Consider the following 16,823-nt stretch of genomic DNA (forward strand, 5'->3'; position numbering starts at 1 on the left):
TTATCGTTCTGGTTGTAATCAGGTACATTTTTAAACAATTTATTAACAGTAAAAGTATGTGGCAATGTTATATGAATTTTAAATGTAGTCTAAGAACATGTTAACCTAAACAAAATATATAAAAAAATATATATCGTCGGAAAAGAACCGTCTAACCGTTCCCTGGATTTCTTCATTAAGTTGAAACTAGGTACAGCAAATATTTTGAAAGCCTGAATATGCCACTAACCTACTACAGATGACCTTAGCGGTATGAGAAACCTTCATACCTCCCTGATATTCCTAAGACATGATGATATAATTGAAACTTAACGTATAAGTATGATCCCTCCATGTTAACTTTCAAATACAAACTTTAAATGTACATAGTAATGCTACACAAACTGCGTCGTTTTAATATTATCTACATCACACAAATTGCAGAAACAAGAGAGACATTTTAAACATAACAAGCCCTAAACCAAAAGCATAATTGATATAATTACATAACTAAAATGCCATCTTGCCGAGATTTACCCGTTATTCATACCAATTAAGCAATTCAGCGCAGCGGGTACAGGATGTAAAATAATTACTTTCCCATAAAGAAGCTTCGAACTGAGCTCGTACCTCAATAAATGGGCGCTTAACCGACGAACAAACAACGGGAAGAAATAAAAAGCAGTGCATATTTTGAAAGGTTCGGAGCGTTCGCAGTCTATGGCAAACCCAGTTGTACTGAAAATGCTATTTCACTAATCGGAAAGGTCCTTCATACCTCTATTTTGTGTTACACTTACGACCATTTTAATGAACACAAAAGAGCTACTCTCCGCACACTTTAGATATTAGATTATGAAATCCTTTTTTTAGTCTTCATCCAAGACTTGATGCAAATGATGTTAAATTGATTTGATTCAATGTAACGTGTAATAATAAAGTGAGGCTATGAAAAACGTGAGAAACAATTGTATAACGCTTAGCACGTATTGAATAAAACTAGTCTCGATTTGAGTCTAACCACGAAATTCTATCCCAAGCAATTCAATTAAATCCTGATAGGATTCTGATGTAGGAATGCTTTTTGTTAAGTACACAAAGAATCTACAGATCCGAAACAGGTAATTAATCCACGTGGAATTCTTTTCAGGAGCCTTTGTCTTTTTGCTAAGATGCCATCAAATCGCTACAAGTCAGTTTTAGTATAAGCGCAATAAGAATATAATCAGTAGTTTAACAAATCATGTTAGAATCAACAATTTATGGAATTGTATTCGATGATAATGAAAACTCCTTCTAATTTTCATCCACAGTTAGTTACAAATAAGATCATAATTATATCCGTAAAGATATGATGAGATTCGACTTCTCCGTTTATAAGCACTGTGGCTTGAATGGAACAAAGTTAGGAAGGATTTTACCTTTTCCTCTTAGAGTGGTAATGATGATCAGGATTGGTTGCAAAACAAAATGACTTAAGTAGGTACTTGTTTAAAACGCCGTTCATGTGTCAGGGTAACTACTATTGGTCTTTGAAATTATAGTAAATCCGCCTTGCTACGTATATTTAGTACCTATACATCTGAGTATTACAATACTTATGTAGTACCTAATTATTTATTATTTCTCTGATAACTTTATACTAATGAACTTACAGTTACAAAAAAAGTTTCCGTAACGTAGGTATATGTTGAACCTGACCATAGAGAAAAAAATACATATATTGCTCACTCCATACATCAGTTTTAGTACCAAAAAGACTATTAGCATCTAGCATCGAGTAGCGGAACTATCAGTACTGCTACTTGACAATAGATGTCGCACCGACCGGAAAGTCTTATGCTGTTGAGATAAGACTTTCCGGTCGGTGCTATATCTATTGACCAGTAGCAGTACTGATAGTTCCGCTACTCGTTGCTAGATGTAGACACTGAAATTAATAGTGTAACTGATGTATGGAGTGAGCACTCTTGTCTTACTATATTTCTCTATGACCTGACCGAAAATAAAAACGTATCAATTTAAGTAGATAGGTACTTAAAGCTCTAGGACGTCTAGTTTCCTGTTAGTAGTTTATGTATGTGGCCGTCGACACGGCATATTCATCCTCACACCCTGGAACCTAAATGGTTACGTAATCTGCTGTTTAAGAGGAATTTCCTTCTGCGGACGCTCCGGCTGTGGAATGAGCTTCCCTTCCCTGTCGAGGTTTTCCCGAGGAACTACAGTATGGGGCTCTTCACAAAAGGAGTGTATCAGGCTTTGAATGGGTCAGCAATGCTCATGTAACGCCCCCGAAGTTACAAGCGTCTATAGCGTGATCGCTAACCACCAGGCAGACCGTATGCTTGTTTCAAACTTCCAACCGACGTGTTATTAAAAATGTGCATTATATTACCCCGATGGACTGGTGGCGGGCTATAGACGCGTTTAGGGTGAAAGTCTATTTGTTTGTTTATGTGTGTGTTTGTACATATAAATGGATGCTTTTACCTTAACATTGATTAATTAATCACTCGATGTCTTAACAACAAAGTGTCCAAAAACAACAGTCAAACAACCTTACCGATTCAGCGTACAGTAAAAGAATGGCGGCCTTATGTCGGAACTAATGAAAAGTTCCCAGTGCCACAGCGGGTAGCCGATGGCGGCACGGCCGTCGGCCAGCCGTGGTGAAAATTTAAACAGACAGTGGCCGCCAAATTCATAAGACTCTTCATCTCGATGGTCCGTTCATTCCAAGTATAAAATGACCTTGAGATCTGGAGCAATCATTCGTAATGTAAGATCACACTAGTACTGGTTTTCCTGACGCTATACGCCAGTGAATTTATGAACCCGTTGGACGCCAGTGCGGCCCGAGCAAGACAATTCCATTTACCTGACCAAAGTCTAGCTCTTAACCCGGAGCAAACAACGAATATTTATCCTCATAAGACATCTGTGGGGATTATCCTTTCCTTTAAGTCTCCTTCGCCGTTCGTAGGCATCCCTTTGAGGCTTACAATACATGTCTGTCTAATCGTTTCTTTTCTATTGATTACAAATACATATGTATTGTGCTCGAACATTTGTATACTGCCTACTGACTGCCTACTCTTGTACAAGTAATTTTATTATTGGATACTTGTTACAAGTCTACGATAAAATTTAATTATATTTTATAGTAGATATTATAAATATAATTACATCATTATAGGGATATTATGGAAGATTTCGAATTTAGGTAATTACCCTGCCTCTCATTAGGTACCTGTCCTTAACTTAATTTTTATTTCAGAATATCAATTGGAAGAATAATTTGATATCAATTATAATAATAATTTGATTTTAAAACGTCCAAAAACCTAGCTTAGATTTATTAGACAATTTTCACAAAAGCATATTTTAATAGTAGCGAATTTTCACAACGCATTTTATCACGATCGCATTGTTCGTCTTTTTTAATGCAGCGATTTTTCATGTAGCGTTTTTCAATACTACCCCAGAATCGACCTTAATCCGTTGTATTTCATTAACAAGGATAGTAAGTATCACGAGATATCTTATGAAGATCCATAATACTATTAAAATGTAATACCAGGCATAAGACTAGGTAGTAACCTCGGCCGCTAACACAGATTTCCACCTTCCTCGCCAGATAAGTACCTTTTAAATCAGAAAATGGAACAGAGAAGTTATAAAAAGAAATACGACACTCCTCCTCTCTGTTTATTGCCGTACATTAGTTATACTGTTTCCGTAGTGTCGTCACGGCATGAAATGGGAACTAATGAGATTTTGATGTTTTTTTGACTGTGCTTTTATTTTCCTCGGTAAATGTAAAGATGCTTCTGGGGACCTCTGCATGAAACGTCTGTGTATCATATTTTGTTTCACTTTTACTAGTCGTTATATGAGTCATATTATAGCTGCTAGGAGTATATCAGTATACATTCAGTCTCGTAATTGACTTGTTGAACACATACTCATATTTAACCAAAAATATATACTTATATGTAAGTAGGTAATATTTACTTTATATCATGAATAGTTTATTTGATAAACATTTCATTTTGTAGTTCTTCTGAACACATTCTTCCAAATTTTTTATTGATCGTCGCTATCCGCTAAGCTGGTCGTGAAGGATAGATAGGTACCTACTTGCGACTTGATTTCATATTTGCAAAATACGTACCTATTCTCCTAGGAAGCCTACTTCAAGGAACATAAAATATGTATCCAATTATCAAACACAATATATATTATTGCGAGTGGATTAGCCTGTTGACCAGCGAGATCTCCCAGCAATAAATTAAATTAAAAAAACCACAAGGCGTAAATCATGTGCAGTTGCGTTCTCGAGAGGCGGCGCATAAATCTAAAAACCTCTCTGACGTACCTACTGCGAATCAAACGCAAACCGTGATCAATCTTCGGCTGTCTGATTGTTTGAAGACAGTAAAAAAAATGCGCAATATCCAGTAATATATGCGATTGGGTCATGCGATGCCTTTTGTCAACGCTTATCATTTTATTATACCTTTTATAAAAAAATACGATTTCTAACATTATAAGCTGACTTATTGTCAAAACGAAGTCCTCTTTTTATTGAATAAAATGTATACGTATTTTAAATCGTGGAAGAAAGCTAATAAGGTGCGATACGTTTTGAGTGAGTTAAGAATACGAGTAATATTTGTTATTGGCTAATTGGACTCGAAAGACAAATTTTCCACTGAGATGACGTTATTGTTTTATTGGTAAACACTTTATGAGAATGTTGTTTTAAAATACTGTCAGTCATCTTGATAAATACACAATAGCCTTATCTAATAAATAAAATAAAAAACTCTATAGGTAATTTACGAAAACGATAAAAGCAATTACATACATAAAATATCCATTCAATTGGTAGCGAAAAGAATGGTCCAGCAGAGCTAGAAGACCGTATAAGCTCTGAAACAAACAGAATGAACAAATTTTCCCTACAACTTAAATTCGAATTCGAGACAAAGCCTTATTCAAAGCGAGGACTACTGAAAGTTGTCTCAAACTGTTTATATACTCGTATAAAACACATTTAACGTTATTAGCAGACACACCGGCGACACACATTAAGTAATTAACACACCGAAAATAGTTGTAGGTAGGTACCTAAAACAACAATGTCCCATACAGTGTCCTGGAAGTCAATTCAAACTATCATTCTAACATCAAAATGATGTCATTCGGTTATCATTCACGCGTGCATTTCACTCCTATTTGTTCGTAGGGTGACTGCTATAGTTATTGGCCTCTACATAGTAATTAGCCTGTCCTAACGAATCAGAAAGATACAAGCCAATTCAAACCTTATTGTTAAGAGCGGCCTTTAACATAACTATAGCAGTCACCCTACACATGTATTGGCGCAAGCGAGACGCACATGCGAATGATAACAAAAATAATAAAATGTAAGTTTGAATTGGCCTTCAGGCACATAATCTGTCGCCACGTGTTCCGTCCCCCGTATCATTGTTATTCCAACTCCTAATTCTTTTATAGGAATACTAGCGACCGACCCCGGCTTCGCACGGGTTAACAAATTAAAACCTTCCTTTTAAATCACTCTATCTTTTGAAAAAAAAACCGCATCAGAAACCGTTGCGTAGCTTTTAAGATCTAAGCATACATACAGACAGACAGAGGGAAGCGACTTTATTTTATACTATGTAGTGATATTTCCATTCCATCTACTAGTGTCAGTTGTGGGTTCTACGGTTGCTTTTTTAGGGTTCCGTACCCAAAGGGTAAAAACATGCAAAAAAACGGTCACCCATCCAAGTGCTGACCCCGCCCGACGTTGCTTAACTTCGGTCTAAAATCACGTTTGTTGTATGGGAGCCCCATTTAAATCTTTATTTTATTCTGTTTTTAGTATTTGTTGTTATAGCGGCAACAGAAATACATCATCTGTGAAAATTTCAACTGTCTAGCTATCACGGTTCGTGAGATACAGCCTGGTGACAGACGGACGGACGGACGGACGGACGGACGTACGGACAGCGGAGTCTTAGTAATAGGGTCCCGTTTTTACCCTTTGGGTACGGAACCCTAAAAACAGAATAAAATAAAGATTAAGATTAAGATAAATAAAGAAAGTGGGGCTCCCATACAACAAACGTCGGGCGGGGTCAGTACTTGGATGGGTGATCGTTTTTTTGCTTGTTGTTTTTGCTTGTTTTGCTCTATTTTTTGTTGATGGTGCGGAACCCTCCGTGCGCCAGTCCGACTCGCACTTGGCCGGTTTTTGTTATTTTAACAGAGATGTCTAATACATTCTTACGACGTCGTCTGCCTGCAAGCGGCATTGTCGGGGAAAAACAATATTGTACGACTGTTTGCAAACTGGGGCTTATTTCGTGGGTCGCCCTTGAGCTGTATTCAGAATCGAAAGTTCAATTCTAAAAATAATATTATATACGATATGTTAAAATACGAGTAATAAGAGCTAGTAGTAGTAAGAGACGCTAGTTCGAGTAATAAGACTTAGGTTGAACTAGTACTCATTGGCATCTATTTTTGTGGAAAAGTCACAACTACTGCCTTAAAATAAGGTTGAAAGTACTAACGATTAGTGCAGTGGAGACGATAAGACAGTTTACTTTCCTTACGTTGCGCTCACATGATGTAGTATTGCTCTAAATATCAGAGCGAGTGAACTCTCACGACTAATGTGTTTTTGCTGTTATTTCGCAACGTCAAGTACATATATGAGAATGAGGTCCCTTAGTCTAACTAGCACAATGTTGTTTCGTGTTCAGTACTAGAGATCTACTAGACTATTAAAGTAGGTACTTATCTACGTATTTTATATAGGTACTTCTTGTTACATCTTTGATTTTTCAATTGATTAACTTGATTTTAACTTTGGAGCGAATATGCCTCAGTTTTTTTTTATATTGACATATTTTATTTTGTATAGAATTCATTTTATACGATTATTTTCCCAAAGGTAATTTCCATATTGTGTCTTTTTTAATATGGATCATAATTTTAGCACACATAAAGTGCCCTATTCACGATCCCCACTTTAAATTCGAATATCCACCAATATTGCATCAAAACGTAATTTAATTTAAATCTTGAATTTGCAAACTAAGTAACTGAAAGATAACTTTATTAAACAAATTTTCAATGGAGCTCTAGCTACTTGAATTAAAACTTTAATATCTATTATCGTTTGAGAAATTACCTATTTGTTTTCTTGATTACTTGCCGAAGAAAAACAAATATCAATTGATAATTATTTTCTTGTATACAAGGATAAAAGTTTTAACTTATTATTTACTTATTAAGTAGCATGTATTTTATTTGTTAAGGGACAAGACGACAGTACGAAAAAACCACTTAAGGTGCTCGTAAGTTAAAAAAAATACAAGGAGCGGCGTTCAGATTCAAAAACCAAACCACTGACATCTCGTTCACACACTTGCAACACTTGGCTGCTTTAATTTCTACCCAAATTCACAGGAATTTTATAATAGGAAAAAAGTTGTCCGTAGATTTTTTTCCAGTCCGTTAGGTACCATTTTTCATAGACTTTGTTTGACGGTAACGAAATTATAGACATTTACGGCTCTCTATACTTGGTCTCTGATCAATCCATCTCACACGTAGCCGTAGGTGATTTATCACACAACCAAATTTTACAAATAAGGACAGGCACTTTGTCAAAATTTCTAAACTAAAATCTGTACATATAATAGGTATCCATCTTGCAGATATTTACGTTACAAAAGCTCGTGTCAAGACGACTGTAATATATAAGCGTGAAGCTAAGCATCCTTACATTTGTAACATCCTCGTAAGACTTTAGACACCAAAGCGCTGCTCGCACCTTACATTGCCTGACACAACCCGCACAACTATGCCACTTGTCGCCAACGTGTCTCTTAACATGAAGTCAGTGTACGAGTATAGATGTTTATAGTGCACCTCATCATCGTTGCGTAATAAATCATTAAAGCCCGCTTGTAATTGCAAAAAAAAACACGACTTTAAATAATCGTCACTATTAATTATTTAAAATGATCAAATTATTAATGTGTCCAGAATTTATGGTCAAATAAAAATAATATAAAAAACAGAGAGTCATGTATATTTTACAGATATACTTGGTTAAGCAAATCTTGTCAGTAGAAAAAGGTGGCAAATTTTAAAAATGTAGGCGCGAAGAGATATCGTCCCATAGAAAATTAGAATTTCGCGCCTTTTTTTACTGACAAGATTTGCTTGACCAGCTATACCTACTCACTAATAAAACTTATATTGGACTAGCAAATTTGACATCACGTTATATTTATATTAACTATTTACTTACTTGCTAAAATCTTTCTATATTAAGACTTGTATACAACTGGTATCACCACATAAAACAAATTAGGTTAGTTACTTACAAATGAAACTGAACAGACTTATTTCACAGCCGGTTTCAATGAAACATCTTTTGAAACATAATTATAAATAGTTACTTACTTCTTTTGTCATTTTTTATATTCTAGTGTCATACTGTGTTACCATGATTTAATGATAATAAAATATTAAAACTATTTCTTAAACTACAAAAACTACATAAATAAATGCAACTTTTTTCGCACGTGGCGTAATCTTTATATAAAACACTCGGACACACTGAAAATAAATAGTTATTTACTAGGCTCAAAATAATAACTCACATCATGTACCAAGGTTAGCTGCCGCGTAGGTACTTTTCCTATCTAATAGATATCTCAATGCATTTTGTTCGGCAATTTTCAGTAACACAAACAGTTATTTACATCCTAGTTACGTCATTCTTATAAGTTCCTGTTCTTTCTTCTTCATTTGTTTCTCACTTTTTCTCAATAATAGCATATCAGGTATCCAGGTAGCTAAAAGAACCACCAATAATAAGTTCTGTGCTGTTATACTCGCAACGAAGCTTCCGGTATAGTCTCTGATCCATCCAAGGAAATAGCCCGCAGGGGGTACGATTATGCCCATGGTCAACATGCCCAGGCCTACGGCGGCTGGCACTTGGTCCATTCTGACCTGTTCAGATATAGCAATGTTCCTTGCGACGATCACCATACTTCTTCCAAATCCGTAAATGGACGACATAGCCAGGAGAACCATCTGATTTGTTTGATATGCCAATACTGGAAACAGAAAGTCATTGTTTAGGCTACTGTTAATAATAATTAATAACCATGAAGGCTTCATACAGGGCAGCTTGTGGCGAACTGTTGGGAAGTAACGACCCCAAGGACCCGAGTGTTCCCGAGAGTCGGTCAGGGTCTCCGTCTCCGGCGTGTCTTCGTCGGTCGGAGTGGACCTTAAGGGAACCCGCAGGCCTCTCGGCTCTGACTCGCCTTAATTGGCCGTCCAGAGAGGAGTCCTTAGAGCTATATGCTCCAGGGGTGGAAGAGAAAGATGCGTAAGACGCGAGTTTGCACAGTGGCTATTAACAGCCACTGGGTAGAAAGTGGCCCACACCGCCCGACACCCCTGAGCCGCTCACACCGGTGTTGCCCCTGGTCGGCTTTACGACGGCAGTTTCAGGGGCCCATCTAGTCAGCGGCGAGTCACCACCTGCCTCGATAACTTGTGAAAACATTGTTATGGCAGGTGTCCGGACGTCTTTGCAATAGCCCAGTCTCATTGTCCACCCAAACTTCATTCCATAGACCGGTATACTGTTCTCTTATTCTACAATAGTCCCAATGCCTGCTGAGACCGGTTCATGGGTATCTACTGTTGCACCTGTGAACGGGTTCCAGCAGGTGTTCTACATGACATTAAAGCTCTCCAAGGGGCCTCTACGTGTTGGATTTATATCCCCACGCAAGCCTTTCAAAAGACCGGGATTACAGGCCCGTGAAAGCCAAGAAGATACAATTAATAACCATGAAGGCGTCATACATTATACATTAATATTATTTAGCTTGCCGTTTAGCTTTATTCATATAGTTTTTTCTCAGTAAGTCAGACTTTTAAAGGTTTATTTTTTATTACGTAAAATTTTGTTAGTCAAACACTAAGGTGGTTCAACGGCTGTCAAATATTGATGTTTTAAGTGTTCATTATTTTCAAGTGTGTTTACCATAAATTATAGAACAAATCATAAACTTACTCTGCCTTACAACAATGAGCCATACACTGGTCATGATCAGCATCCATCTGGCCTTGATCCTGTACTTGTCCTGGAAAACGGGCAATATCAGCCTGCCAGCAATGTCAGCCAGAGCCACGGCAGACATGCAGTTAGCCGTCTGTTGTTTATCCATGTCAGCTACTTTCTGTAACAAAAAATACAAGAATATTAACTACTTATTTTATGAGGATTATTAAAAACCATATGCGAAAATATTAATATACTTGTCCTATTCAATATTTTTACTTATCATTGTCAAGTTTACTGCCTTTGAGTTGTGTTAATTAAAAAGGAAACAAGAAAAACAGGAAAACATATCGGAAAATATCTTTCTTACCTGTAAAAAGAACGGATACAGCATACTGAAATTTTGTATTGAAGTTACCGCCAGCGAGGTTCCGATAATGATATTTAGAAAACGAGGACTCGATAAGAGAGAAATGTCAAATAAATCATACAACTTCTTAACTAAACCCTTCTTGGGCTTCGATACTGCGACGGCATTGTTATTCCCTGTAAATTAAAGAAGAAATATAATAAAATACTTAGTGTTAATCTGAAGGACCTCGTATTTTTCAAGGAGCTTTGAGAGTAGAAGATAAATCCTCTTAAAAAAACAAGATTGTTGAAATAACAATTTAATTGTAATATTATTATTTTCTGTATTCCCCTCTGGTAACATGTAATATACCTAATGTTAACGATGTGTTAAGCCTATTATCGATCAAACCTAACAAACTTGTCTGTACCATTTTTAAAGCTATAAGCCTAGTTAATTGGCATATAATTTGTGTCTATGATTGATACGGTCGATTCGTATTTGAGCACCTTTCGTATCGGATTTTGGTCGTCTTCAATAAATATATACGCATTTATTTACTCGTAACTTTTAACGGCTTGCTAAATTATGTTATTAACTAGCTATAATACCATAGTCTAAAATATTTTTAAACCTACCATTCAAACCGTTTTCTGTTAACTTGGCGCCATTAGTCAATTCATTAATACTAGTGAACTTTTGATCCGAGTCGGTTTGCTTTTCTTTCCCTAGAGACGATTCAGTGGAGCGCCCCAGCCCGCTGTAAATTTCTTTTTTTGTCATAGAATCTTTCCTTAAGACAATATCTTTATGTTGAGCTTGTAATAATTGCAACTTTTCATCTAAAATAACGTCTTCTTCTACTTTTTTCATGTGCCATTCTACAGGTTGTATTAGAAGTGTTCCACCAATCTAAAATACAAACAAACAGAAAAACATTTTATTTTTCTGTGATGGCTATTTACATAGTATTCGACTTTAAATGTGACGTGGCATTTATAATTGTTTTATACATACTCGAATTATGTACCTACTCAGTGCTACGAGATGCAAATAATGTTTTTGTTTTGCTAAATATCAACTTAAAGTATTTATAAAAAGAATGTTTACCCCGTTCAAACTCAAACCGGACAGCAGCAAGCAAGCGCCTCGGAATCCGTAATTTTCCAGCAGGTATCGCACTAAATGGGGCATTACAGTCTGTCCCACACCTGTGCCCACGTTAGCCAGACCCACAGCGCGACTTTTCTTCAGTTGGAAGTAGCTGTTTATGGCTACGAACGACGCGTTCTGGACAAACCCTAAGCCCATACCTGGAACAAACTAGCGACTGTTAATGTTGTGTTAGTTCACCAGTCTAGCCTCTTTAAGCACTTATTTGGAAATTCTTACGTAAAAGTCAGTTAGCCTAAAAATGTGATCTTTAAACATATTTACTGTAAATCTACCCCACCATGTTAGCAGGCATAGCAGCCATTAGAAAAGTCACACAAATTTTTACCTTTATTTATTCTCGCGTAAAAATCAAGATTTAAACTGGCTATTCTGTAAACTATTTTTTAAGCAGACTATACGTCTGCGAGCGATACTAAATATTTTTATATTAAGTAAAGGAAAAATAATTGAAAGGTCGAGTTATGACCGCAGCGGATTTTTCCTTTAATATAAAAATATGTCCTAATGTACATATATTTTAAAAATATGTACATTACATAGGTGTTTCAATACCTACGGCGACTATGGGAGAAGGAAGAGAAGGAATTTCACTGCGTGATTTCTTTAAGAATATTCGTATAAGTAAAGTCAGCAGCAGAAGTTGCTAAGCGAGTGAGGGCTTGAAAATGATCTTGACGCGACTTTATTATTAAGAGAATTTAATAATAAGAGCGTGTCAAGGTAATTTTGAACCTCGCCCGCTTAGCAATTCTGCTGCTGTTTGTACTTAGAGTTTAGACTGATGGTGTCGTAATTATAATCATATACACATAATGTACTTATATTTAGGTATATTTGTAATTACTAATTATAGTAAAAAAAGGTATTTGCCTTACCCAACAAAACGCCGTAGGTCAGGATCAAATGATAAATATTAGTGGAATAACCACTTAAAAATATTCCCGAGGTACATAAACATGCACCAGTAACTGATACCATTCTAGGTGACGTCAGTTTAAGCACCGCTCCCGCTATGGGGCCGCCGAAATTTGTCACAAACAACATAGTGCTTAGAACGATAGCTGCTCCTGATGTTTTGTGGCCCATGGCTTCTAAGTGATCTCCATATAACAAACTAAATAATGATAGCATAGACTGATTAAATATCTGGAAAATAAATGCATTATTTAATTATAGAAAAGTAATAATTTATAGACCTTTGGTAGATTTAAATATTAAATAACCTATCATTAAAATCTATTTCGATAGTTGAATCTTTCTGTGTTTGATTTTATGTCTTTGATTTGTTGCATACCGGCGACGTACTAGAGCGATTGGCCCCGGCTTCGCACGGGTTACACAAAATCTTAACATTTTATACGCCTAAACCTTCCTCTATAACCACTCTATTGATAGGTGAAAACCGCATGAAAAACCGTTCAGTAGTTTTGAGTTTATCGCGAACAATATTATACATTTCAGACATACAGACAGACGCAGCGGGGGACTTTGTTTTATAAAGATTATTATTTATTAATTTAACTCAGACTGGTAGTAAAAAATAGGTCAATTTTGTTATACTTTATGTAAAATGTTGACTTGAATCTATTTCCTACCATGACATTTAAAAAAAATCTTGTTATTTCTATAACCTTTTACCTAACCTGTCCTATATACTTAATTATTTTGTTTTATATGTGGCACATTCTAACACAACATTTATTAATAAATACATAATACTATAGTCTAGATATTATGAATGTGATATTCAGAAAGCGACTGCAGCAGCGGAAATGGGTAATGTCACTGATAATTTCATTGATAAATTAAGTAACAGTACATTTGACAGTACTAGAATCTATTTTGTGAACAAGTGTAATTATTAAAGTATGATTATTGACGATCGAGACTCATAGATAAAAAATGTCTTTTAATTTTATTTTTTTAAAACCTAATCAGAACGATTTCACGCTGTTTTCAATAATATCTGATAGATATATCAGTGTTTCTGAGATCACAAATAAATCACAATAACATATTCGTATTTTTGATGACATTGTGATTAAATATGATAAATACCTTTTTTATTTTACCAAATATTAGGGCCGGTACAAACGGAAAGCATTGCATCGGCAATATGCTTAGGGAGGGTACCTAACTAATGAACAATAAGTAGTAAAATCCTATAGCTTACGGTGCCTTTAACGGATACATAAAAGGATAAATCATAAACTTAAGAATTATTGCTTCTTGAAAAATTAGATAAAGGCCTAGTTTCGTACGTTTTCACCTACATCTCAAATATTTTACTTATATTATGTAAATTCAATAGCTAGAGTCTGGATATTATAGATCGGTTCAAATAGATACTGTTATAATTTATATAACCCTGCTATCAGGCACCGATAAAACGATACTACAATCGCTATTAGTTACAACCTAACGTAAACACAGCGGCCTTCGGGGTGGTCGACTCTATCGATAGGAAGATAAATTGTAAAAAATATCCTGTTTGCTTTGTAGTTGCTTAAACGAGGTGATGAAAACAAATGAATCTCGTCATTATCACGGTCGATACCAAGACAATAACGTCTTTAAGGTTATCAGGCAAGAATGGGGACAAAACAAGTGGATTACAAACAATGTATTATTAATCCTTCGAGTATTTTCCCTTGGGATTTGGTTATTTCCTTGTGTAAAATAAAATCATAAATAATTTTGAACTGCTAATTTTTTGCCGAAATATTTCGATTGTGATAACGATTGTAAAAAAGGTTGACTCAGCGTTTCGATGCAAGTTACATTTTTAAAATATGTCTTCATTAAGAATATTTTTGACGACTACACAATTAGTCAATTACACATGTTGTTTATTTTTACACACTATATATCAACTTTTGAGACCAAAAATCGGCTAATCATTCAGAATGAAATATTGGTCCTCTGAGTACAGGTCAATAGGGTTTTAATAATTCGATGTCGTTTTGCATTTAATACTTCTACTATAGTTATATACTTATAACACTATAACTTTAACTTTTATTTACCCACTTAAGTACCTACTGTTTTGAACGTGGCCGTATTTTAGTTTGGATGATGGTCTTATTGTAATACAGGTGAGTATTAACATATTAAAGTATTTTATAGGAAAATCAATGAATTAGAACCTGGGATCAAAATAACTTATTTTAGTTGGTACTTAACAGGATTTATTATTGATAATGATGAAATATTACATAGGAACTTTACATCATAAATACCTGGAAAACCAACGTAGTAATTATTTATTCACGTGTTTTGGTGCACGGTAATTTAATTGATCATGTTACGTTTTCAACCAATAAATAGATACCTATATACAATAATCTGAAACTGTTATGTAATGTAATGATGTTATGTTAGCAATGCATGATTAGCGCTCCTGATGCAAAATTTGTTTGTAAACGACATTATTTTACGACAGTTGCAGTCGAGACACATTTGAAACGGGCAAATATTTACGAGTATGTTTATGATAAAATTAGCAAACAACAATTAGAATAATCGATCTAATTTTTGTAACGTTTAAGTGGAGTAAAAAAAGATTTATATAACGAATTAGACATGTGGCCTAAATAATGGGCAAAAACGTTGGTCATAATGCAACAATTTAAGTTTTAATTTGTAACTCAATATTAACATAAGGGTAAAATTCCATTTCTGACCGCAGATGCACTACTGGTACTGAACGCGTCGCTGTTACTGTCAATTTCCATAGTAAAATTGACAGTAGTGCAGCTGCGGTTGGAAATGGACTGTCACCTTAAATATACATTTTAGTGAAATTACGTTTTCTACTACTACTAGTTAAAACCATTTTTCCAATACGCCTTGGTGAAAATTAGTTTGAACCGTGAATTCTAACTACTAGAGCCTAGGAGAATTCAGTCACGGATAGCCTAATAAAAAAATTCACAGAAATTCACTTTTGAACTATTACTAAAAACTAGTTTTCAGCGAGACGGTTCAGAAAACTAGTTTTTAACATTTTACGGGATTTTACAGTAACATAATATATACTACGGCGTTATTCATAAACGGCTGCTAACTTAATCAGTTGATGATCATCGTTTGTCCGTAACTGTCGTTATGCCATAGAGAGGGACAGACGTTAACTTAGCAGACGTTTATGAATAACGCAATTATTATTAGAGATGCCCCGAATAGTGGTTTTGGCTGAAAACCGAATATTTAGCCACTCTCTCGGCCGAATACAGAATATTCGGCGACCGAATATTCGGCATGAGCTGCGAACATTGTGAGTCACAATTATTATGAAAACTGTTCGCCAACAAAGCACAACGTTTGCTAAGATATATTTTTTGTAAAATCGAACCAATTAATGTAGTTAGTGACCCATGATAAAAATAAAATATTTCATAATCAACAAATGCTTAAAAAAAGGGTCTTCCTATTTAACAACTTTTCAATAATACATTTTAAATATTAAAAATATACCTAATTTTAGGTTTTTTTTTTGTGTAATTTTTCGTTGTAGGTAGGGGCAACAGATATTCGGTATTCGGCCGAATAGTAGGCAACATTCGGCCGAATACCGAAATTTCGGCAAAGTGGCCGAATAGGCCGAATACCGAATAGTTGCCGAATATTCGTGGCATCTCTAACTATTATCTATATTAAATATTGATATGAATTAAAATGATCACGTACATTACACACGGCGACACCCAGTAGCACCATCCAACCCCAACCTCCATCCGGTGGTATTAACTTCACCCTTTTCTCAACTCGCTGAGATGGCACTAGTGAGTTTTTTTCCGTAATAGTCATCTCTAATGTCTTCAACACATTAGTTTAATAAATTAAATGACAGTATTCTGCAACAAAAAAATCAAAATTTTAATACAAGCATTATTAAATTAAGTAGCGTTTGTATAAGAAGTTTTCCCTGTTTTTAGCGTGCTTACCTATTTTTAAAATATTTTTGGATTAAAGTGATATCAATTATTTGTAGGTATAGTCAGTGCCCTCAATCGTACTAGTAAGTAGTTATCCACTTTTCTATATAGGTTGTATGACAACCTGGGTACTTAAGTTGGGGCGCTTATAGTACTACGATTTTCATAATTGAGGAGTGTCTTTTTCAAAAGGGCTTTTTATGGTGTTCATAGAGAAATAAGCCCTTTTGAAAAGACTCCTCAATTATAATGCGTA

At 35.3% G+C, this 16,823-nt stretch overlaps 1 protein-coding gene across 1 annotated transcript; it reads right to left on the minus strand.

Moving 5' to 3' along the window:
* Positions 1–8,714: 8,714 nt before the first annotated feature.
* Positions 8,715–16,482, minus strand: LOC134647202 (monocarboxylate transporter 12-B). The gene is made up of 7 exons (XM_063501427.1): positions 16,320–16,482; positions 12,506–12,776; positions 11,565–11,767; positions 11,093–11,366; positions 10,473–10,648; positions 10,115–10,280; positions 8,715–9,140 (listed from the first exon to the last, which is right to left on the minus strand). The coding sequence occupies exons 1-7, from the start codon at positions 16,437–16,439 to the stop codon at positions 8,788–8,790; spliced, it is 1,563 nt and encodes a 520-aa protein (XP_063357497.1). The 5' UTR covers positions 16,440–16,482; the 3' UTR covers positions 8,715–8,787.
* Positions 16,483–16,823: the final 341 nt, after the last annotated feature.

The sequence above is a fragment of the Cydia amplana genome, chromosome 4, assembly GCF_948474715.1.
Source record: "Cydia amplana chromosome 4, ilCydAmpl1.1, whole genome shotgun sequence".
NCBI classification, from domain to species: Eukaryota; Metazoa; Arthropoda; class Insecta; order Lepidoptera; family Tortricidae; genus Cydia; species Cydia amplana.

Coding starts and splice junctions, on each gene's coding strand:
- LOC134647202 (XM_063501427.1), bottom strand. CDS start 16,439: ATGACTATTACGGAAAAAAACTCACTAGTGCCATCTCAGCGAGTTGAG. Junction 11,367..11,564: donor CCGGTTTGAGTTTGAACGGG/GTAAACATTCTT, acceptor TTTGTATTTTAG/ATTGGTGGAACACTTCTAAT. Junction 10,281..10,472: donor TGTATCCGTTCTTTTTACAG/GTAAGAAAGATA, acceptor TTTTTGTTACAG/AAAGTAGCTGACATGGATAA.